This window comes from Octodon degus, unplaced genomic scaffold (assembly GCF_000260255.1).
Source record: "Octodon degus isolate 3935 unplaced genomic scaffold, OctDeg1.0 scaffold00038, whole genome shotgun sequence".
Classification (NCBI taxonomy): Eukaryota; Metazoa; Chordata; class Mammalia; order Rodentia; family Octodontidae; genus Octodon; species Octodon degus.
This window is the reverse complement of record NW_004524614.1, coordinates 14,128,363-14,152,670: the sequence shown is the minus strand read 5'-3', so window position 1 is coordinate 14,152,670 and position 24,308 is coordinate 14,128,363. Positions and strand designations below refer to the sequence as shown.

General features: G+C 38.6%; 1 protein-coding gene across 8 annotated transcripts in view; it reads right to left on the bottom strand.

Moving 5' to 3' along the window:
- Positions 1-952: 952 nt before the first annotated feature.
- The window catches only part of Nbea (neurobeachin), a 760,086-nt gene continuing 736,730 nt past the window's right edge, over positions 953-24,308 (bottom strand). For 4 of the 8 annotated variants that reach the window (XM_023714988.1, XM_023714991.1, XM_023714989.1 and 1 more), the window contains 8 exons: positions 23,704-23,896; positions 21,904-21,975; positions 19,728-19,883; positions 18,888-19,058; positions 8,874-8,975; positions 6,732-6,928; positions 5,544-5,695; positions 957-2,788 (listed from right to left, as the gene is read on the bottom strand). In XM_023714988.1, the coding sequence (XP_023570756.1) occupies positions 2,698-2,788; positions 5,544-5,695; positions 6,732-6,928; positions 8,874-8,975; positions 18,888-19,058; positions 19,728-19,883; positions 21,904-21,975; positions 23,704-23,896 (1,134 nt within the window). In that variant the 3' untranslated portion in view covers positions 957-2,697. Of the gene's footprint in view, positions 2,789-5,543; positions 5,696-6,731; positions 6,929-8,873; positions 8,976-18,887; positions 19,059-19,727; positions 19,884-21,903; positions 21,976-23,703; positions 23,897-24,308 lie in introns of all 8 variants that reach the window. The other 4 variants (XM_023714990.1, XM_023714992.1, XM_023714994.1 and 1 more) reach the window with 2 other exon arrangements.

The window sequence follows — 24,308 nt, the reverse complement described above, 5'->3', positions numbered from 1 at the left end:
GAGCTAGGGGTGCTCAGTGGTAGAGTCCCTGCCTAGCACCACATGGCTCTGGGATCAATGCTGTTATGGCTTATCTCTAGATAAGGAGGTGGGACTCTTGGGAGGCGGCTAGACTGTGGGTGTGTGATACTGGAGGATGGGTTCAATAACTGGATCAGACTGATTGGCTTAGCCGGCTCGTGTGTGAATGATGGCAAGGCCCACCTGGGCGTGGGTGGCACCAACCAACAGGCTGGCAGACTAGGAAAAGGAGACTTGTCGCTGTCATGCCTGCCATGCCATGGACTGCTTCTGCTCTGCCACACACTTTAGGTAGTGATCAGCCTTCTGCAGTCACTACCAAGCTCCAAGAAGGGCCAGAGGAAGGAGACCACCTGGCTCTGGTGGGCCTGTCCTTTTAGTCCCAGGAAAGCAGATGGAAGCACTGCTTGCAGTTTCTGTATCTGCTTGGGCCTGTCTGGGCTGCGGCCTTCCCATTTGCACAGATTTCCATGGCTGAGCCCCTTCCGCTGCCTTCCTGCCACCCGCCTTGGGCTCAACAGCTGCTGGGTCCTCCCGGCCTCTCAGTTCCTGCCTGTGCCATGCTTGGTTAATGATGAATTCTACAATGTGTGACTTCATGTGAAAATAGCATTATTTGGTGATATTCATATATGGAGTTATTATATCCTGCCCATTTAGTTCCTTTTAAATAAAATGAAAATAATCCCGAAGTGGATTATGTAGGATAAATAATGAGGGCGGTCTCCCTCTGGTCACTACTGCCCCAAATCCCTGCCAGATGGTCAAGCGGAACAGCTCATGTTTCAGAGAATTACAGAACCTCATTAGGACTCTGTTTCGTGTGTTTAGCTTCCAGGCCCTCCCATGAGGCACTGCTGATTTCTTACACTCATATGACAATGTAACAAATGCATGTTTGTGACATGTCCAATGAAATGTGAAACAATCAGTGAATTCTTTGCATATTTTATTTTTCTTTTTTTGATTTCCAACTCACACACATCTGGCATATTTTACATCTTTGCAAGAAAACATGGTTACAATAGCTGAAGGGATTTATATATCCAAAATATTTCACCATGATCTCAAGATGAAATGAGCTTGTCTTCCAGATGTTCAGTGTCCTCCCAATTCTAAGCTACAAACTCAAGATATTGCTTACAGCCTGGTGATGAATAACTTAATCATTACACTGATTCCCCATAATTTCAGAATTTCATAAATACAAACAACAATGAAGAAGGAATAATTCAGTGCTAAACTTACTAGTACAAGGTGGATAACAAATAAGTAATCATAATCACATCAATAAATAATGATATGTTTCTGGTGCAAAGTGCCAATACAAAGAACCCATTATTTTGTTTTATCTTTTTAAATAAATGACTGTAAGTGAGTGTAAATTGAGAAAATTACATTCCTGTAACATGCCTCATAGCCCTACCGACACAATATGTACATCTATGACGATACAGTCACCAAATATACAAAGAAGAAATGTGAATCAAGTGTATATACCCCTGGGTGTATTACTTGATCAGTACAATGGATGGAAAATCATTTGATAGCCATCATTTTATATCATAAAAGATGAAATGCCTTAGGCTAAGAATGTGGCTTTAGGTGAGAATTTCACAAGAACCTAAAAGAATAACTTCATTTATTATTGTAATAATGTCTGACTTTTAATTCAGAAACTAAAGTAGCTATTCAAAAACCAAAGAAGAAAAAAATGTGAGCATCATTCTCCTCCTCTAATGTATATGAACTAAGCCAGCAGGATGACTGGAAGAGACATGTCGGGAAGTCATTCCTATAGAACTAACCATCATGACTCCTATCTATACAATCCAAACCAGGACCTCACCCCTAAGCCCCCTTTCTGCTGTGTCTTCAAATTATAAAGGGCAGGGCTGAATTTTCTTTGTATAAAGTACCAAAAAATGGCAAATAATGGCTTACTATCCAAATGATTTATGAGCAAATTTCAGTTAGAAGGGATGAATTTAGATTAAAAAGTGCAAACCATATTTTGGTGAAAATGTCAAAAAGTACGGATTGAGCCCAAATTCCACCCTTTCCTGCGAGCTGTGTCCTTGGACAGGTCTTCTGCTCTGCAGAGTAAGTGCACCTGCTCCATCTGGACTGGCAGGAGTAAAGAACATGCAAGTTGTAACTCCACGATAAAATTAAGAAACATTTTGTTCTTTATACAAGGTTTTACTTTTACAAAAGTATCCCTTTAAATAAGATGCATCTGATGTACAAAGTATCAAACGTGTTTTTATTTTTATTTTTCTCAGCTTGAAAAGAGGCTGGAAATGGGATGCAGGTTAGGTTCAAAGCTTAAATTTTGTAACAACTGGACACAAGGTTCCTCAGAATTTGTCAAAAGTCTCTTGTGACACATCCTACAACCTTTTCTTAAGAAACAACGATATATGAAATAATTACCAAAACATCTCCTAATTCATATAATTTACATGATAGAAGCTTGCTTGATAGCAGCTAGTGTTCAGTCCTGAAAAAATACACAAAGTAAAATGGTTGCCGACTACAATGTGCAGCTATTGCTGGGTGTGATGGAATGTACAAACAGAGGCGAATGGAGACGAGTGTTCCCACCAGATATTGCCTTTCCATGCAGCTCTTGTGCTCTCGGCTTGAACTTGGCTTTTGGGTCTTCATTTCACTTCAGTATCTGTTCTGATGCTCATAATGCCACCGATTAAAATCTATATTAAAAGCTACAATGCTACCAGAAGCCATGCCAGTAATCAGAGTCCTGGAAAAGCAGAGGCAGGAGTCAGCAGTGACACAAACTCACGTATGTGGTTGCTAATTTTGGCTAGGCAGTTGCTTCACCTTACAGCTTGTCTAGTCTTAGCTTTGCACTCACTGAGAGAGACTTGGCATTTGCCTAGCTCTCCGGAAGGAGGCTGCACCAGCCCTGCCCACATCTGGATGGTGGTCAAACCCAGTGGAGGGCCCAGACAGACGCACCAGAATCTGAGTTTCCAGTGCCCCCTTGGCCTCCGTGCCTCTCAGTGGTTGTGTTCAAGCCCATCACTGCCGCCTTCTCCCTCTGGCCATGTACGGGCTTCTGAGGAGCTGCACCTCACCCGAACCGTGTAACCTTTCTGTCCTTAGTCTCCGTTAAGCCCTACACTCTTTAAACTCACACTCCATGATCCTTGGTGCAGGCACTTGCAACCACCACTCTGTCTGCATCCAAACGTGCTAGTGTCCCTTTGCCCACTGGTGTCTGCCTATCAGATGACAGCAGCTGTGTCACAAAAACTTCCGACTCAACATTTGCATCCCGAGTCCCTGTCTGCCTGCCTGGTCAAGCCACACTTGTCCTTTCTTCTTCGTGTCTTACAAATAATCAGCCCTTGGGGCTCTTGCTTGGCCTGGTCCCCGCCCAGCCTCACCGCCACCATCTAAACTCAAGTCTCATGTACTTATGTCCAGCTCTAGTGCTGCTTAACTTCTAATCCCATTCCTTATAGAGAAAGGCTTCTATACATGACCATGTGTTGATAAATAAGTTTATAATTTCTGTATATGTACAAGTGTCCCAAAACACTGGAGATATTATAGAACAGCAAAAACATGCTGGACACAGGGGTATGTGCCCGCAATCCCGGCACTCAGGAAGCTGAGGCGGGATGACCACCTTGAGCTCTAGGCCAGCCTGGGCTACACAGTGATACCCTGCCTCAAAAACAAAACAAAACACTAAACAAACCCACAAAAATAATAGAAGCTCAGAATGAAATTAAACACAAAGGAAAACTTACTTGGTATCTTCCCTTGCTCTATTTAGAGACCCTGAGCATGACTGACTTTGAATAAGTTCTGGAACCTGTGTCCAAGCTTACTGAGTGTGGGAACGTGCTACAAAGTCCTCCCCGCCTTCCCCAGCCTTAAAGGAGTGACCCATTCCCACTACTGTCGCCCTTTCCCTGCTTCTCCCATGTAGATTGAATACTCCGGGGTGAGTAATCTTGTTAACATGTCAACTATTGATGGTGACAGCAAATATTTGCAAAATGAATATATGAAAGAATATTAGGAAGCATACATAAAATGCTTAAAAATAAATTATTTTATTTTATTTTTGCGGTACTGGGGATTGAACTCAGGACCCTGTGCTTGCCAGGCAAACGCTTATTCTACTAAGCTATCTCCCGGCCCCCAAAATAAATTATTTTAAACACTTCAGAGGTATTCATGTATATGCAAATAATTACACAGCAAAGCATTCCCATTTATTCTTCAGTATGGGTTGTTGTACTTTGGAATACTCTAATGATGTTCTTAAACTTTAAAAAGTCTGCTGCAGAACAAATATTCCTTCACCAAACTAAATTAAATTACAGTGTTTATTTTGATGACTTTGGTACTATTTTACTATAGTAAAGATGCATTGTCAAACTTACTATATGTCTTAACATTTAAAATACTTTATAACCAATGTCTTATAAGAAATATTTCATATATTTTTTAAAAAGTGCTTAATAAGCTTTGATTTCTTTTAAATATATAGCAATGAGATAGTATATGCCATTTTGAAATTGTAGCGTTCTAGTTTTTTTTTTTTTTTTTACTTTAAGATGTATTATAGGACATATCAAAATCTTATTGCAACCTGAGAGCTAAGGAAAATCACATCTACTCTCTCCAAGACAGGGTTAAAACATTTTAGAGGGCCATGGGAAATGCAGTAACATAAATGAAAAACAAGTGATAAGAACATGGGAAAAGAATCTGTTTCAGGTAGTGAGTGTGTGTACCTTGTGTCTTGTAGTCTACAACTACGCATTTGGTGGGAATTCGGTTAGCTCAAAGCAGGACCTCCTACCTCAACAGAACTTCTGCTAAAGATGTTTACTTTACATTGTCTTAGCCAGGGAAAGCCTGAGTTAAGGAGAGGCTCTGAGGACAGAAATGCTACTGCAAATAAGCTCTGGGTTTCAGGTCAGGAGACCCATTTCTAAAATATTCTTTTTTTATTTATTTATTTATTTATTAGAGAGAGAGAGAGAGAGAGAGAGAGAGAGAGAGAGAGAGAGAGAGAGAGGTGTGTGGCCAGCTCAGCCCACCAGGGGGCGGGCTGGCTGGCATGTGGTGCTGGGGGATTGAACCGTGGTCCCTGTGCTTCGCTGAACTTGTTCTAAGTAGGTGCTTTAGACCACTGAGCCATCTCTCCAGCCCCTAAATTGTGGTACTTTTTTTTTTTTTTTTTTTTTCAGAACCAGGGATTGAACTCAGATCCTTGCATTTGCCAGTTAAGCACTTATCCTACTGAGCCATCACCCCTAGGAGACCCATTTCTGATGTTTTCTTCTTTGTGTCCCATTTTTCTCTTATCAGAATCCTGTTTTATGGCCTTACCCTGTCCTTCACCCTTTTCTGTCCTAGTCTTGCTTCCATCTGGCACTGAGATCTTACTCAGTACATTTCACCTTTGGTAAGATAGGGAAAATCTCTGATGACAGTTCTTAGTCACTGCACGTGTCCCTGATGTGGCTCACCTCTGGTCGTGGGATAAGTCCATGGCTCGAATGCCAGCATCACATCCAGGGTAAATATACAGTTGCTTGAAGTCGCAGGCCTGCCAGACCTCTACCACACCATTGTCCCCTCCTGTCACCAGGTTCTGGCCATCACTGCTCAGGAGAATGGCCTTCAGAAAAAGGCAGAAAACCAGCATTTCTTTCAAAAATCAATGGTCACTGCTAAAAAGCACTCAGTCTATTCCATTATAATTATCTCCTTTTAGCCACTTGTCTAAGTTTGCTAAAGTGCAATCCATAGACTTTCCAATGTGGAATTAGTCAAAGTTCATACACTGACAAAGGATCTTGTTAAAGCCAGTTTAAATTATAAAAGTCTCAAAGAGATTATTATCAGTGTAGTCTAGGAAGAACTCCAGAATTAAATAACACAATGGTTTGTTAAAACCTGAACATAAACAAAGACTTTTAGAACAAAAGGCAAAGGATATTTCAAAATAGTTTTCAATGTCAAGGAGCTAGCAATTATAATCTATTTGTGAATGAAGGGCTTTGGGTGCTTGTAATTTTGGTTTAGGTTCTAAAGGTAGGGCTCTTCTGCCCTAAACTCACTTTTAATGCTGAGAGATGCAGTGCTGAAACAATTACTTAGGAAAAGAACTCACAAAGTCTTAACATTCTGACCTACAATCAAACAACAGTTACAGTCTCTAAAGTCTAATTCACTCCAAAGTCTAATTCACTGAGTTGATTATTTAGGTTTCAAAGGAATAATCAGGGGCCTGCTGGTTAGCTCAGTTGTTTAAGTACCTGCTTAAGCAAGCACAGTCAGGCTCAGGATACTGTGGTTTGATCCCCTGATCGTCATGCCTTATCAGACCTGCCCTTGAGGCATCCTGAGCCAGCCTGCCCCTCAAAGAAAAAAATTCCTTCTGAACTTTTCTGGGGACAACCTGCTCGGGCCCCCCCTCCTGTCCCTCTCTCAGACAGGAGCTTTCTTTCCCTCAATAAATATAATCTGCTCATTTAAAAAAAAAAGGAATAATCAAAGGAATTCTGAATTCGTTCGAAGTATCAATCTACACGAATTTATATAATTTCTACACTATCATGCCTTTGTATAGAGCCAGAGAATTTCTATTATGAGTCATTTAATATAAAACAGTGTTGCTTCCTTCCTTTTTTGCACTCAATATGTAGATTTACCCGTGTTGAATCATTGATCTCCATTTGGGCCAAAAGCTTCCCATTAATGCTGAAATTGCTGAACCGCCCTCGTTCGTAGTAAATGATACAATGGCCTTCACTGGATACAGAAATCAAGCGTGGGAACAAGCAGTTTTCTGGCCCTTCAAGGGCTCTCAGCAAATCTCCAGTGATGGTGTGAACAAGGCAAGGGCCCTCTGTGGAGTGGAGACATTAGCGCCTGCAGTCAGTTAATGGTAACAGATCTCACACTTACGCTCATCAGTCCAAAACCTTACCTGGTCCGGGCAGATTTGTTACAAGGTGAAAATAGAGTGGTATACTGGCCAGAGCCATGCTCTGAGCTTGTATGTGAATAGAGCAAACACAGATTAGCTGTTTAATAATAAAGTATGTACACATCTACAAATTCTTATCCTTCATCAAATATTTCCAAAAAAAGGGCATAGTTCATAGATTATATGACAATAAAATTCTGTTTGTCGCACAAAATTTCTCTTAATACGCTTACAGAAGTTTTTCTTGAGCTAAGGCTGTTGTGCAGGGGTACGGTGCTTGTAGCATGCATGAGGTCATGGCCTCAATCCTTAGTACTACTAGTACCACTATCAAAAATATTGAGGGAAATTATCAGAAAAGTTGCTAAATTTCTCTAGTACCTTCAAAAATTTAATATCACACTACATAAAACATTATTTTTTCTGTAATTTATACTTATAATGTAAAAGTAAAATTAAGAAATCAATCGAGTAATTCATAATACGGAAACATTTTGTCTCCAACAAATTAACAGTGAAGTGAAAGTGTAAAATGAGTAGGAGGAAGGATTTACTTTGCCCAGTTGTTCTGGAGAAGTTTTGTACTTGTAGAAATTATGTGTAAGATTTAAAACACTACTGGCTATGGAAGTAAGTGCTTAGTATAGTTACTATATGTGTGCCTCCTTGCTTTATTCAAAACAAAAACCTCACAAAAATGAAATAATTGCATTTTTATTTTTTAATCAATTGATTTGAGCAGACTAGGATTTATAAAACAAGAGACATTACAAAGCTATATATGTAAAAAAACCTTCCCCATATACTAAAATAAGAGTTGCAGAACATGAGGGAAAAAGAGAAAAGAAAATAGCAAGTACCTCTAATATCACCTTTACCTATAGGAAATTCATGTTTCTTTCCTACACCTCCTATGTGTTACTTTGCTTGTAATATACTTTTATAATAACATAATTAAATTTATGGCTTTAGACTATTCCAGTCTCCATAAAGCAGTGAGGATTAGCTGTAGCAACCAAATCTGATCATCTCATCACCTTGCTTAAAAATCTTCAATGACTTAGGCCTGATGATCAAGCCTGGAATGCCAGCACTCCCAGCCCGCGCAAGTTAGAAATTTAGCGAGAACATTTCTCAAACAAAAGTAAATAGCCAGGGATGCAGCTTACTGTGAAGGCCCTGGATTCAATCCCCAGTACAGGGGAGGGAAAACAAAAATCAATGATTATATATTACACTGAGAATAAAAAAATACAATCCTTGTGCCATTGGCCCTCCTATCTCTGGACTCCTCCCTCCAGGGCTCTGCCTGGTCCTTCAGTTTGTCCCAGGGTTCAGGCTTCCTTCCCTGGAGAAGCTACCTGCTACCTGATCCAGCACTGGGACCTACATTTCCTGCTTGTTCCTCAAATGGGACTTCTTCCATAAAAAAGGATAAAAGAACCATATGATCCTGTTTCCTTTCCACCAGCCTCTACACAGTCTTCAGCCTTGTAAAGGATCTTTTGAAGGAAGTGGTTTCAGGGCCAAATCTGAAGAGTAATCCGATCCCTTAAGACCCCACTGATCAGGGACATTTCCCCCTTGTCATTTAAATGTCCTTTTTAATGGCTGCCTCTTTGGAAGTACTGCAATTTAATTTGTCAGTGTTCTGGCTAGAATGCTGGTGACCACAAAATGCTACCTGCAGGAACTTTTATACATACTGTACTAGTACATACTAATAAAATCAAGCAGCTGCAAAGAACCTAGAGATTACATTTTTCTGTGGAGTCTCCTGGAAGAAATAAATCAAAGACCATAGCTTCAGACAGTCCTTAGGAATGATTTTTAAAGATTTAAAATGTAATAAACAGCTTCTAACCTTTAGCACCACTGATAACGAGTCCAAGTTCTGCACAGACAGAAACGCAGACAACTTCATGGTCATGGCCTGTGAGGACAGCTCTTGGTGCAGGATAATCACCTGCAAGAGAACAGCGGTGTCACTATGAAGCGATGGCAGACATTCAAAGTACCAGTAAAGCCAGCATTTTATAAAACAATTACCAATGACTCTTAAGCACAATGACTAGCTATGGGACTGACCATAGCCAGTTATTTGACCTTTTTGTATTTCCTATCTGCGACATGGCACAGGTACTATACCTACTACACAGGCTATTTATAATGCAGGGTAAGTTGATACATGCTGTTTAGAACACATGACAGTACTGATAGTTGGTCTTTTCTTCCTAATTATTGTTAGTAACTGAGCTCAATGCCTGACAAGGCTTTTGTATGTGCTATCTCATTTAATTTTGGTAACATTCTTATTAGGTTAGTGTTATTATTATTATTACTATTTTATAGCCTATAAACCCATATTTTATAGCCTCTAAATCTCTTCAAGATTATTCAGCTTCCCATGTTCAAACAGCTAGCAAGTTTTGCATTAGAACTGGAGCTTTCTAATTCTAAAGCTCATGCTCTTATTTAAAATTTGTTCCCTAAAAATCTAAAGAAAACAGGAAGAGGTACTTTCTTTTGGTGGGCGAGATAGGAAAGTGGTATGGAGAAAGTGGCAAGGAAAAGAAGAAATATCTTAATTCTTAACTGGTACAAAGCCAGCTACAAAGTTCAGCTGAGTTATATTCTGTAAGCATTTTCACTGCTAAGTACCCTCACAAACTGAACGAATGGCTTCTGAAGGCAAACATTTTTCTAAGCAGGCTAGGAATTGGAAATATGAAGAGGTATAAAATAGAACATTGAATTGTTGAAAAAATAAAATAACCATGGCGTTCCACAGACATGACTACTTGAAACACTCAAACAAATGTAAAGACAAAGAGATGTGTACACACAGAGTAGAGCAGAGATCAAAACCATCTCAGTATGAATAAAGAGAAAATCAGAATATTCGGTGAATATGCTGCACTTGCCTAAGGTCAGCAAACTTGAACAGGCATCGTGATCTACTCTGTCTTGATTGGGAAAGTTGTTGCAACTAGCCAGTGTGGGGTGGAAGTGAGGAATCTGTAGAGTCTAATGGTTTAGAAAGGTGGAGAAAGGGAAGCAAGAGAAAGAGGAAATGGGGAAGGCACAGCGCTACCGTGCGTGGGGTTCCTGTGGGGGGTACATGTCTATCTGTCGCAGACACCTGACAGTTGTAAGTATCTTTTGTAGATATACACTATAAATACTTAATATGTAAGTGGTACTTTAAGACATTCTTTAATTCTAGAAACAAAAGAAAATCAGGTAGCTGTGTAAAAGTTGTCAACTTCAACTATAAAATTGGAAAACAAATTAGTCAATACTAAAAGTTTTTCAATCTTGTATAATACCTTGATCCATTTTAAAGAGAACAAAAATATTAACTTCAAAAAGAAAAAAAGAGAAAAATGGAGGGAAAGAAAAAAAAATTACTTTCAAAAGCAAGCAAGCAAGCAAGTCAGCCAGCAGGCAACCAAGTATTAGCCACACTGGGCAGAATATGAAGATCTGATTCAGTGTGATGAGTTGAGGACCAGGTAATCAGAAAGGAGAATGCAGAGCATTTTAATAGCAATACAATTTGGACAGGAGCCACTTAATTCATTTAAAAAACTTTCATTGATGCCTGTGATATCCCATTTCCGTTTTGCATTAACATCATCACATTTGTTAATGTCTTACATTGCTCTGTTCTTCAGTCTATTTCTTTTAGTTTTTAAAACAATCACATCAAACTCATATGGTGTGATATTGGTTCACCTTGGATATATTTATTATTTTTGAGTTTACAATATCATCTCAGCAAAGAGCAAATACACATGTATGTATGTACTTCATTTTAAATTGCCAATGTAATTAACTTTTTTTCCTTGAAAAGGCATGTTGTAACTTTTTCAGAATTCTTGGTAGTTTCCCATCTACAGTTTCTGTCTATGTACCAGAGATGTGTGATTATTTTCTCAAGTGTAATAATTTCTATGAAAAATTTAAAATCATATTTGTGATTTGATGATACTCTAAAATTTCTTTAAGCTAGTTATAAAGATGAAACCTCTTTTTGCTATCATAATTTAGGCTATGACAATTTTATTTTGCTGAGGAAATTTACAAACCAATTTTTTCTAAGTAGGGTTCAGGGAGTCAAAGAATACATCTGTAGGAGCTTGGGATATGTCCTTCCCCCTCTCCCTTTCTTGGGCCCATCAATGTCCATCCTGCTTTTTCATTTGTTTGGTTTTTTAATTTTCCTCCTCATCTTTCTTCTTTTTCTTCTTGTATTTTTGAGATATGGCATTGCTACATATTTCCGGTTGGGTGACTAGGTAGCTTAGGGTGGCCTTAAACTCCTAGCAGTCCTCCTGCTTTATCCTCCAAAACATGTGCTGCTGTTGTGGCTTGTGTGTAACTGCCCCCCCCAAAGCCTTATACAGTCATTGAGGCACAATTGTAGAGTCTGTGATTAATTCATGATCCAAGGCTGGGATTATGGTTCTGAGTGCTACACCCAACCAGGGGCAGGTGGTCTGAAGGCAATACAAGGGAAGGAGAGAGGCTTGCCCCTGCCTTTGTTGCTACTCCTTCCTTTTTTTCTTTGCTGTTTTCCAACAGCATGAACTGCTGCCCTCTGCCATGTGCCACTCTGCCTTGGAGCTAGCTGATTATGGAATGAAACCGCCACAAATCATGTGCTAAATAAACCTTTCCTTCCTTAATTTTGGGTGTTAAGTATATTGTCCCAGCAATGAGGAAAAAGTAACTGAGCCAGTTGCCACACCAGCTTCATCATGCTTTTGAGGCACCAGACACATCTTTATTGGGGTGTGGATGGGGTGTGGGAGAAGGGGGCCTGCAGCCCACTCAGTTTGCCATTTTATCTAAATCTACACATACTGCTGTAATGGGTTCTATTTTACTTTTTTTTTTTTTTTTAATGTATTTGGTACAGGGTCTACAGGGTCTTCAGGATCTCACTAAGTATATCAGACTCATAGTGATCCTCCTGTTTTCAGCCTCCCAAGTGCTGGGATTACAGGCGTGCGCCACCACACCCAGTCTCAACTACTGTCTTAGCGTGCCCCAGGGGCGGGGCCAGCATGGCACACCAGGGATCGAACCCCGGCTGCTACGCTCTGCCTAAGAAGGCACTTTAGTGTAATGGGTTTTAAATATTAGTATTCATTTATATTATCAGTAGCTCTGGATTTCTCTGAAATATAATCTCACAATTTATGGAACTATGTTTCTAACAAACTGTGAGTTGTCTGGTGAAATAAAGATTAAGGCTTGGTAGGACTTTAGGTGAAAGACCATCTTTAATTTTTTTTTTTTGTAGAACCAGGGATTGAACTCAGACCCTTGCGCTTGCCAGGGAAGCGCTTATTCCACTGAGCCATTTCCCCGGCCCCCATCTTTAATTTTTTAAGTGATTATTTTATTGTAGAAAGACACCAACTACAAAATCTTGAAATTATATGTTTGATAAAATTCATATAAACTTTTATAGAGTTTGGGAGACTTTCCCTTGCATACTGTAGTAAAAATAAAAAGAAATGTAACTATGACAAGGAATTGAGTAGAATGGACAAAAATACTGAAAAAAATCTTCATGTATATTAAACATTTTGTACTAGGAAATATGTTTTTTAAACCTTTGTGTCATATTTAGAATTGAAAAACATTGTCATTATAATTTCCCTAGATGATCTGAATAAATAACAGCCTTAAATATTAATATGTTAATCTTAAAAATTTTTTGAGGGGCCCTGCAGACACTGTTTCTTTTCATAGAGGTCCAGTGTAAGCTGGAGAAAAAGTGTAAATATAATGCTTTTCAGGAAATCTGCAGCAAGGAAAAAAAGCGTATTTCCTATATTTTATGGCCAGAGACAGATGTCACACATCCCAACAATCACTCAAAATCTTGGGAATATTGCCCGTCACTGTCACATCATCACTGATGGATGCAGCCCAAGGTTAAAGGGCCTCGTGCAGAGGGAGGTGCAGGTGAGACACAACCCCCCACACCACACTGCCGGCACCCTCCCCTCTCCCTGCCTGCTTGAAAGAGCTCTCTGTGATGGAATCAGGTGAGAGACAAAGAATAAGCCATCTGCTTCTGAAATTCCTCACAGAGGAGCATTTACAAACTTTGAACATAAAAGCTTAAAAAACTGAGTCCATCTCATTTTTATCAAAAATTATCTCAATATTCTTAAAATAAATAAAAACTCAATGAAGGTGTTAGAGGCTGCTATTCACAAACTACCACCAAGAAGCAATTTTCAGAGATAGTCTGGGGCTTTCGGAAGGATGGTCAGAACAGATTCCTCATGGTGCCTACTTCAACCTCCTTTTCAGGCTGCTCAGGTGCAAGGGAGGTGCTGGTTCTTTTGAACAGGCCAGTGAGTCTCAAAGACCTGCATTCCTTAGCACAGTTGGGTGGCAGTCACACATGAACCTCTTGGTGATGTGTGACATTCAGATTTTATTTCTGACCTTTGTGAAGTCCTTGTAGAGTCATGGCAGTAGCTATTTTCAATCATGTTTAAATGTACATAAAATATGACATTTTTATTTGAAAGTACAGAAGAAGGGCTTTAGTCAAAGTGTATAGTAACTTCATTGCTGCTGTGATTTCAAGATTTTAAAATGTCAGAAATTTGCTGGGATATAGCGGCTGGGGTTCCATTTCCAGGTCTGTCATGCTGGCCCTGCCCCCTGGGGCACACTGAGATGGCAGTTGAGACTGGGCGTGGCAGCATGCACGTGTAATTCCAGCACTTGCGAGGCTGTAAACAGGAGGATCACTATGAGTCCAATCTACGCAGTGAGACCCTGTATACCCTATACACCCTGCCCTAAAATAAAACAAACAAACAAACAAAACAAAAGAAAAAGAAAAAGAAATTTGCCAGGATAGCTAAGAACAGTGTCACTAAGAAATCCCATATATCAAGATTCTGAGTCTTCAACCACACGTGTTGCTGCCCGAGAGGTCTGGCCTGTGTTCCAAATATGTGTGGCCCTCACTTTTCAAAGTCACAAGTGAAAACAAGTGAGCACAGTCCAGGGGTGGAAAACACCAAGTGGCCCATGATATAGTTTCCTTTGATTATGTACTCCTGCAGTATCTGATAAAGAAGAGAAGATAGGGTGGTAGTCCTATTTATTCATTCACTCTAAGTTCTTTTTTTCTCCGAGGATGACAGGGACTGCATTTTCCACTGAGTGCTGCATGATGGCCAAGTCTTTTCCCCGGGGGTCCTGAGTCTGGTGCAGGTTACAGTGCATGGCTGATCTATGAGAACACTCCCTCCCTTTTCCCCAAGCAAGCTGGGCTATGCAAGATGCCCCAACACCCCCTCGGCCCATGCACTGAAACTACCTGATCAGAAAACAATTTAGTCAATCATGTCTATATATTGCTTTTGGTCCCTGCCAAACACCTTTTTTGAAGCCTGAGACTCACAGAAGGACAGGTAAATCAGAGACTGGATAGAAAACAGCCCACTTTTTTTTTTTTTTTTTTTTTTTTTTTTGCTATGAATGCTAAAATGTCTCCAGATGTTAGCTGCTGAGTGGTCCATGGCATCCCTGGCCTGGGCACAGATGTTCCACTCTATTCATGACCATGTGACTCCAGGAAACTCCTAGGAGGTGAGAATTATAACGTATCTAACTATGCTTCCTCTGGTACATAATAAAAGGCAGTTAAACATTTGTTAGACCCTTGATAAGATTCCTTCCTCTAAGAAGTGACATATACTTATTTAAAGTAGCTAATATATGAATACAGTGGTATCATGGTTCATGAACTTAATTCTCATAGAAATAATTAAGTTTGTAAGCCTAGGTACCACTGTACCCTGTAAAAATATTTCTGTGTTAGTCTCTCCCCATGCTGTCATCTCTTATAATACCTTGTGGTTGTTGTGGAACTGGGCACAGGACTAGCCTTTAAACAAGGCGGGGTACTAACAGAGAGGGAAGTGGGTTAGTAGCTGTTCTGTTCAATTGGCTTCTCCTTTCACAGTCTGCACAATGCTTTGCATGAGCTAAAAGACCTGTGTTTAAAATGTGGATTGGAACAGCACCTAACAATGTCTTATACATATTATTTAGGGAATAGATGTGGATTTGATTTGAAAAGATGAACAGTCAGTCTTCTTCCAAAGTTTCATATTGCAATGATTCTAAAAATTTCATATGCATTTATCATCAAGCCCTCCATAAAGTACCTTATATTTGATATAAACATTTAAATTACATACTTGAAAAACAGATTGGCTTTTGAGCTGAGGTCCCTATATATTTTCAGCGTTATTGCAGAGAAAACAATGTTAACTTCCCCTCTTGCGACTATCTTGTTGGAAGCTACAGCCCATAATGAGAAATGTCAAGTCCCAAGATCAATGAAATTCTGAACTCTAGGGACTCAACAGGAATAGCATTGATCCTTTTAAAGAACACCAGTCAGAGATGGGTCATAATATATTGCAAAGAGGGGCTCTAGAGGATAAGCGGCCAAGTGCAACATACCTACCTGACAAAAAATTCAATCAGCTTTTAGCACAAATTGCTTGCTTGGCTCCGCTTTCTTTCATGCAGGAGGCTGCTTCCAATTAAAGTGCGCAAATTAATTTTTATCACTTCCAAATTAGTTTCAGAATTTGTGTAAGTCTGTTTCAGATGAAAGCATCTGTCCCTCACATCTTTGCAATTGTGTTATCTAGTTAGGGACCTATTTAAAACCTCCAAGATAATTTTCTATGTTCAAAGTCTCAGGTTTGAAAGAACAACTTTGAGTATTATTAGTATAAAATACATTAATAAGATGATAATAGTTCAGTTATAACATATGCTAGGTAGCCTTTCTTTTTTTTTTTTGTGCCTGAAAATCAGCAAATATTCATGTTGTGGCAAATTCATTAAAGGGATGAAAATAATGACAAAGTAACTATCATGATATGCATACATTCATCATAACAATAGATGATGAGAACACAGATCCTTTCTATACCTATTTAAGAATACAACTATCATTTATCGTTTCTTTGTGGATTTCTTAGAACTGTCAATTTCAATATAATACTGACAATGTCAAAGAAAAAATATATTAGAGCTACTTGAATTTATCTTGAGATTTCAGGGCTGTGTATATCAAGTTCGACGATAACTCCCATTTCATGATACTGCGATGAACAAGTATGATTTAGCCTCTCTACCATACAAATCAAGTCAATGTCTATACAAGACAAATCCCTGAATTATAACAGCTACTGGGATATTATGTTTCATGCCTTCAAGTCTAGGTTAATATATACAACCTCTAAAACCTAAGGGCATTGTGTCACACACTTTAATATGAATTTAGACATAACTAGATTTTAGTTTGAGTAGGAATGAATTACGAAGATACAAAACATATCTAGCCTCATTCTCTGATCTGTGAATTGGTATCTAGATTAAGCAGGAACAAAAAAATTTTCCTCCATGTTACAAGTTTTCTGATGGTAATGACTATATACATCTATGTCAAAAAACAGCTGAGTCACAGATATAATAGTCAATTCAGTGTGTGCCATGACTGTCTTCTAAAAAAGCTAATTAACCAATGTATACAGTTGCTCTAGTTAGGCAAATGCATGCTACTAGGTTTTATGATCTGTGTAGTACAGATTCTTAACAAATTCAGAAGATCAGGGATTTTGATTATTCATTCTCAGCTGCTAAGAATGTACCAGGAACATTGTGGGCTTTCAATATGCATTTGTTACCTTGACTAATACTGTAGTTGCACATCTTGTTTATTCTAGAACATTTTTTCCTTACACACAGCTGAGGGTAATGGAAGCAGTACTACATATCTCTACATGAAATATAGAATAAAGTCTTGACAGGGTGGATTTTAATGGAAGTGCTACAGGTTTATAACTATAATGAGAGAAATGTGAAATGGGAAGAAACTTCTCAAAAAGAAAGATAAACTGGAATGTGGAAAGGAGAAAAGAAGGAAGGGAAAAGGAAAAAATATGTACATATACATACAAGATAGTCAAGACAGTTTTACTACTAATTGTCTGTAGTTTGTTGAAAAAGTTTATACCTATAGTGTTTGATCAGTTCTTCATGCCTATATCTTATGAGCAACTACTTTGGAGACAATAATATGCAATGTATTAACCATTGTTAGTCTCCTATAATCTTGTTTTAAAATTTTACACCATTGTTTTTATTGTTCATTTTTCTTTTCTTTAAAATAAAAAATGATTATGATGAGAGTTTCTGGCCAAGAAATAAATTCATGTATACGGGAGCAATACTGAAAAATACACATTGATAATCTGCTGTTACAACTTTTTAAGAATAATTTTGGTTTTATGACTTAAATAAAGTAATGCTCTGTAATAAACATAATATTCACAATTTTGTTCTTGAGGACTAATATAAACATTCTGTATTTCCAGAGCTCCTTCTTTGAGGAACTTTACACATTTAGCATTATAATTAAATTTTTCTTTTAGTTGATGAATCAAAGTTACAATGGAGGTTCAACTATCCTTCTGTTTTAAAAAAAATCATGAAGACATAGTGAATCCAGAAAATTACTATAATTTAACATTCTTCTTTAAAAACAGGCAGCTTTTAAGAAATACATCCCCCTTTTGGAAAATAATATTTAACCATATCTGAGCTTAATTTTAAATATGGCAACCATTAGATTTAAAGTTCTATTCTGTTTCTGTAAATTTTTTTTTACTTACCAAGTTTATAATTTTTGCTAAAATACATGTGAGATAGTGTACTTACTTGATGCCTAACTGAATATTTTTAAGGACTGCTACATTACCATGGCAATAAAGAAACACTAGAAATATATGAAAATATTTTTAGATAATATATATGTGACAATGTGCTATGCTTGAGAATAATAAAGTTGTGACTGGGGGATCAAATATCTTACATACATGTAATTGCACCCACACACACCCACACACACCCACACACCACAAACACAGCCACACAGATAGAACCACTAGAATTCTGCTACAGATTAAAAAAATAATGACAATGTTTTGGAATAAGGATATTAACTTAGTATTTAGGCTAAGATATTTAGTAATAGTATAGAGATGGCAACTTTATAGCTCAGCATTTTCTAGCTCAGCGTTTTCTCAGGAAAGCAGCTCAAGGACTAATAAGTGCTCATATGTGAACATGAAGTTTGAAAGACCGAGCTAAACAAGTACCTACAGGTTTATTTTGTAGGACTTTCAGGGCTTACAGAGAGAGTTGAGAGTACATGCAATGTTTCCCCATATTATTTTACTAGAGAGGCTCTCTTCTTTTCCTATAGACAACTTAAGGAATGCTCTGAATCAAAATATAGTTGAAGAATTATTCCAAGAAAGAAAACTTGTCTTATATAGTGTTTGCATCCTTAACGCCTAATCTGAAGGGGTAGTCAGCCACTGTACAGTATATGGATAAATGGAGATAGTTACCATTCCATATGGTAGAAAAAAGTAAAAGCCTCGACTGAAGCAGAAATAAAAATCTCAGGGAAGTTCAGGGAAAGACTGCAATTGTACTCAGCTGAGAGAAGTCACAAGGCCTCAGTGACCCAGGTGAAGTTCCTGAGGTGTGGGGAGGCTGGGCACTGGGGAGTCAGCAAGCAGGTCCCGGTGAGGGGATCCGAGCTTCTCTCCAGGCTCAAGGTAATAGTAGTTGATTATTTGATACACAGTGTTCAAATTCCAGTAAGATTTTTTTTTGGCCACTTAATCTTTTATATTTTTGAAGACTTACAGTCTCAAGAAAATGATTCAGGAAATCAAAAAGCAAAATATCTTTAAATGGACTTAAGAGTTTAACAGGTTAACTGAAGACAGATACTCACTGCTGTTGGGGTTGTCTCCAATGATATGGTGTCGCCCACTCCAGTACCAGAGAAGCAAGGTGGCATCCCGAGACCCGGACACAATGTAGCAGTCCCCACCGATGTAAGACTCTGACCTGGCCAAGCACGTCACCACGTCCCAATGGCCAAATACAATCTGAGTCAATTTTCCTGTGCAGAAAGACAGGTTCACTTAATGTACTCTCTTCTTCGATGGTGTCAGCTTGACTTTGTTTTACTAGACTTTTGAAAGTCAATCTATATAGCATCAACTTTACAATGCAATTTGTATCTGCTATAAGCACTTTCTTGCTTCTAAAAACTGAAACAAGGACATTATTTGGAATTCTAACACAATCTTGATTATTTATAGGAGTTTTTGTTTCTTTGTGGCAGTGAGGATTGAACCCAGGCCTTCCCACTGAGCTATATCCTTCATATCTCTCCTCCTGACACTTAGAATTTTGTATTCTGAAACAGGGTCTCACTAAGTCATTAAATTGCCCATTCTAGGCTCTAACTTGCAATTCTCCTGCCTCAGCCTGGCAGAATGCAGGGATGATAGGCGCGTACCACTATGTTCTGCTAAGGTCTTTTACTGAACCTGAATTTAGGGAAGAGGGCAGCAGCTCCATTTCTTGTACAAACTTAGGAATCATACTAAAATTCAGAATGGATAGAGTTAAAATTACTTAGCCTATACTATGAACATGAAATTTAAATTGTAATTAACATCGGCAAATGATAGAAATGCCTCCACTAATAAGTATGGTCTTATTAAGCTCTGGTTTTAAATTCAAACACTGAGAACAGAATAAACTGCTTCACAGTTAAGATTACCTGTTTCTGTAGAATAGACTCTGAAGCTCTTATCCCAGAATCCACAGATGAGAATGTACCGATTGTCTGCTGTGACCACAAAACAATGGGCATTGATCTGTATGCTCTGGTCCACAAGGTCTGTGATCTGACGTTTGTTCATGCCAGAGTTATTGGCTAAAAATGAATAGAAAGAGTTTTTAAAGAGTTCTAAGAGGGTGTCACCAAGAACTCATAAAAATAAAAAAAACAAAACAAAACACTTCTATGGTCCATTTATCTAGCTATAGGCATTTAAGGCTATAAATGGAAATTTTCCTTGGTGGAATATAAATCTATTTTGTAGCACTGGTTATTTATGAACACTATTACACATTTTAAAACCATGCCAGAAATTTAAGCTTTTCCATTATCAATAAACACAAACAGTATGAGGAATTCAAGACAATGAATTAAAACATAATAAAAATATTTAAGTGAATTTAATTCTGTAGGTGTCTGCTATGTAAAAGTTAATAAGAGTTAAATAAAGAATATTGTGTGAAGTGTGTTACATAAGAAAAAGATACATTAATATTTGCCCCAGTCTGTCATTTTTTCCAGTGGGATTTACAATTTGTGTGCAAAGAAGAGGTAGAGATTGAGCAAGGGCTGTTATTAGGTGGGAAACCCCTCAGGGAGCTTCAGGTCAGCAGCTCCAAGGACCTGGATTGTCAATAAACAGAAAGCCTTTCCAGAAAGGGTTGGCAGGGGAAGAGAAGGATAAAAAGGGTAGGAGAGACACCGGGGAGGAAAGAGACAGGCAGAGAGTCAGTGTGCAGCGCTGGGAATGCATCTGAATAAAGTCAGGAACTCGGAGACGTAGCTGATTTCCCCAGTGCCTGTCTGGATGCCAGCCTGTCCCTACAGCAACACCATCCTTTCAGGAGAAATCCCTGGTCAGAATTCTTAAACAGAAATGCAGATGTAGAAGGTCACCACAACCACTTTCTGACACTGATTAAATCTAAGTGCTACTGCAGTATTTGTAGGTATCCAACAGCATTATAAAAATAATTAGTGGGAAAGTAAGCAATAAAAGAAAGGCTATACTTAGATAAAACTGTAAAGAAACGGCAACTAGAGGCCCCCGATGCCTGGAAAAATGTAATTTGTTCTTGATTAATCAGAATAGACCTATTACTTTTTCCACAGTTACACACAAGCTGTGCATTTTACTGACTGCTGGACAGAAGAATAGCTAAGCTAGCCTCTAAAACTATTCCCACTCTTAAGCCTCTTAGCTTCTCAAGACATGTAAGTATTATTTGTATAGGGGAAAAGAAACTAACAGAAATGGCTATCTTATTTCCATCAGTTCAAAGATGAAAACTGAATTAATATAATAAAACACCATTAACTTTTACATAGTTGAATAATTTCCAAACCAGTTCCAGTTTTTGAAAACTTAATTTTATAAATGATCCTAGAAAATATATAGAATCAACATTATTATGAACCATCTCATATATATGACACTGAGAGGCCCAGGAAGATTAAGGGGTTTGCTCTGGATCATGTGACTACTAAGTATATGTGATTAAAATATTTCACATATCTGTCACAGTTAACAGCTCATGAGTTTACATTAATGTTAATTTTTTTAGTTTAGCTCTGTCAAACAGATATTTGTAGAAAGATTTTTTCAGTATTAATGTCTTTTAATACTCTTTTAATCCTTGTACTGTAGTTTAAATAATATTGACTTTAGAATATTTTAGGCTGAAACAAAGCAGTTTATAACTATTTGCTTTTTCTTTGAGAGAAGCTCTGATATGTATTTCAGATTGTTCTTGAACTCAAAGCAATCCTCCTGCCTCTGCCTCTTGAGTGCTAGGATTACTGCCGTGCACCATTGCGCCCCACTACTATTTGCTTTGTTTATGACAAATTTAAATTACCTCCTAAAGTAACAAAAAAAGACATAGATAATTGTTTTAATAGCAAAAATGTCCTCAGATGGCATATGATTTGTACAGCTCCTTGATGATAATAAATTCAGTGTTATTTGCACAGCTCTTTGATGATAACTGAATGTTATTTGTACATTGTTTTGTAGCAGAAAAATGTTATTTAACTATCTTTTATGAACAGCAAGCACATAAGAATATGTGAGCACTCAGTATCTATGAAATGTAAATTTTGGTTCTAAATATACCAATTAATGGGTCCATTTCAATGGGAAGATGATGGGCTTGATCCAACGAGTATCCTGGAGCTCCTCTGAGACCTAAAGATCCAAGAAGAAAGAGCGAAAATTACCAGAAATGAATAACTTTTAAAATACACACTTTTCTTTTGGGGTCTTTTTGAGGCAGAGTTTCACTGTACAGTTAAGGCTGGCCTTGAGCTCACTTTGCAATCCAGGCTGGTCTCAAACTCACAAAGATCCTCCTGCCTCAGCCTTTCGAGTGCTGGAATTACAGTCCTGTGCCACCACATCTGGCCAAACACTGCTTGATAATGACTACACAAAATATATACTTGATTTAAAAATTTGGCAGATTATTTTAAAAATAGTTCAGTCATATGTTGTGACTTGGGACGTAACCTTAAAATATCACAAGAGGGATTTCAGGTTTCTACTGAAGATGTAGAGAGCTGGGAAAGGTACTATGAAAGAGCTGGATAAAACAGAGGATCTTAATGTTTCCTGAACTGAATTATCAGAAAGCTAAAGTCTCCAGGTAGTCAATAAGCTTGAAATCTAACAAAGGCCACAGTTCCCAGCAGGGATGGTGAGGAGGTGGGCCTCCCACCAGGGGCTCTCCTTCAGCAGTGCCTTTCAGGGGATTAACTGTTAGAACTCAATTGATTAATTCTTCGTAATGTTTTACCTGTGATAATAAAGTAATACTTCGGATCAATTTTAAAGAAAAATTTGGTCTTTTACAGTTTCTCTTAGTGCAAAACATTTTTAGAGGTTAGGACTTCTGTGAATAATGAAGTTAATATATTTTTCATTAAATGTTTACTGCCTACTTCTGACTAAATGGAAGTGGTTAACACCCATGTTGATAATATTACCAAAAACCATAAAATAGGTACACTGAGAAACTCTCGGGAAATAAAACTAAGGTATAAATCACTGTGTTTTTCAGAGCAAAATAGAAGTCAGTAGAAAAATCAAGATCCAGGTTAATTCAGCATGACTCATCTGTTCAGTCTTGGAGAGAGTGGGCGTCCTGGGGCTTCCAGTGAGATCTGGGCTACCTAAATCATTTGGTCACCTCCCCTTCTGCTCTGCTTAAAGAAGTATCAATATGTCTAAATTTCTGTGACAGCAATGTATCGCTTCAAGATGTACTGGCTGAAACTTTCAGAAATGAATTTGGAGAAAACACATGCGAAACCACTCAACAGACTATGCCACGCAACAGTGTCTGTTCTGTTCATTGTTGTGAGATTCCAAGTGCTTAGGTCTACTTGGACACATAGTGGTCAATCACATACTTGCTAAATAAATTAATGATGCTGGAGAGGATTCCAAGATATTACACGGTAAATCCAAACTCAAACTCATTTTATTTAATAAGGGATAAAGTGAAGGTACAGGGATGCAGTGATAGACTACAGTGGGAGGATCTGAAGTATTTGCAAAACTGCTCCCATTACTCAGATAGGTACATTAAGTCCCCCACTTCCAAACAAGTTCCATTCCAGGAGAACTGTTCCTAAGTTGCGTTCATTTGTAAACCAACAAAGTTGAGTCTTATATGGACACCTACAAAAGTTCCTAATATAAACACTCGTATGTCTGGGACTTACTGTCTTTTTAACCCTGAGCGAAGCCTTCTGTGAGCCACTGGCACAGTTCCACTAAGCGGTTGTAACCAGTCAGCTAGGCTGGACAGCTATCTACTCTGCTAGTATTCCATGGACGAGGTGGCAGGTGAGTCACCCCAGCACACCTCCTCACCTCAACTCGTTAGGGAGTGCCTTGTTGAGGGCCACATACCTACAGTATTATGCCACCTGTTCACTGCAAACAGTCTGCTGCAGGTCACTGTCACCACTGCAGGGATGGTCAGGTGGGGGAGGGTATTGGCAGCCACGTGGGTTACCGGAGAATTGGATGGAAACTTCAGCACCATTATCACATCCTGTTGCATCTGATCTTTAAACATGAGTGGGCTCTGTGGAAGGAAACACTGTTGAGTAGAAAGGGAAGGGAACAGAAGGAAACAAAAGGGATAACACAGTTAGTGGAACATCTGGGGAGAAGGAGGTTAAAACAGATGAGGTTAGCATGACCCATTCAGGGAAGGCCGAACCTGGTGAACTGTCCCACTGGCCCTTGCCTGTCCCAAACAGGCAGCTTTCACTCACTGATGGCACAGAGGGAAGGGGGCCAGGATGCTGAAGTAACTAACACAGAACACTGAATTACTAACAGCCTCCACGTGAATGTGGCTAGACCAACATCCAAAAAGTCAGCTCACTGGTATGGCCACAAGATGTAACATAATTGTTCAGTGCAGTTAAAAATCATCAGTTTGCTGGAAAAATCAGTCAATCAGTGATTGATATTGTTTACATGTAATACAAAGAGAATTGACTAAT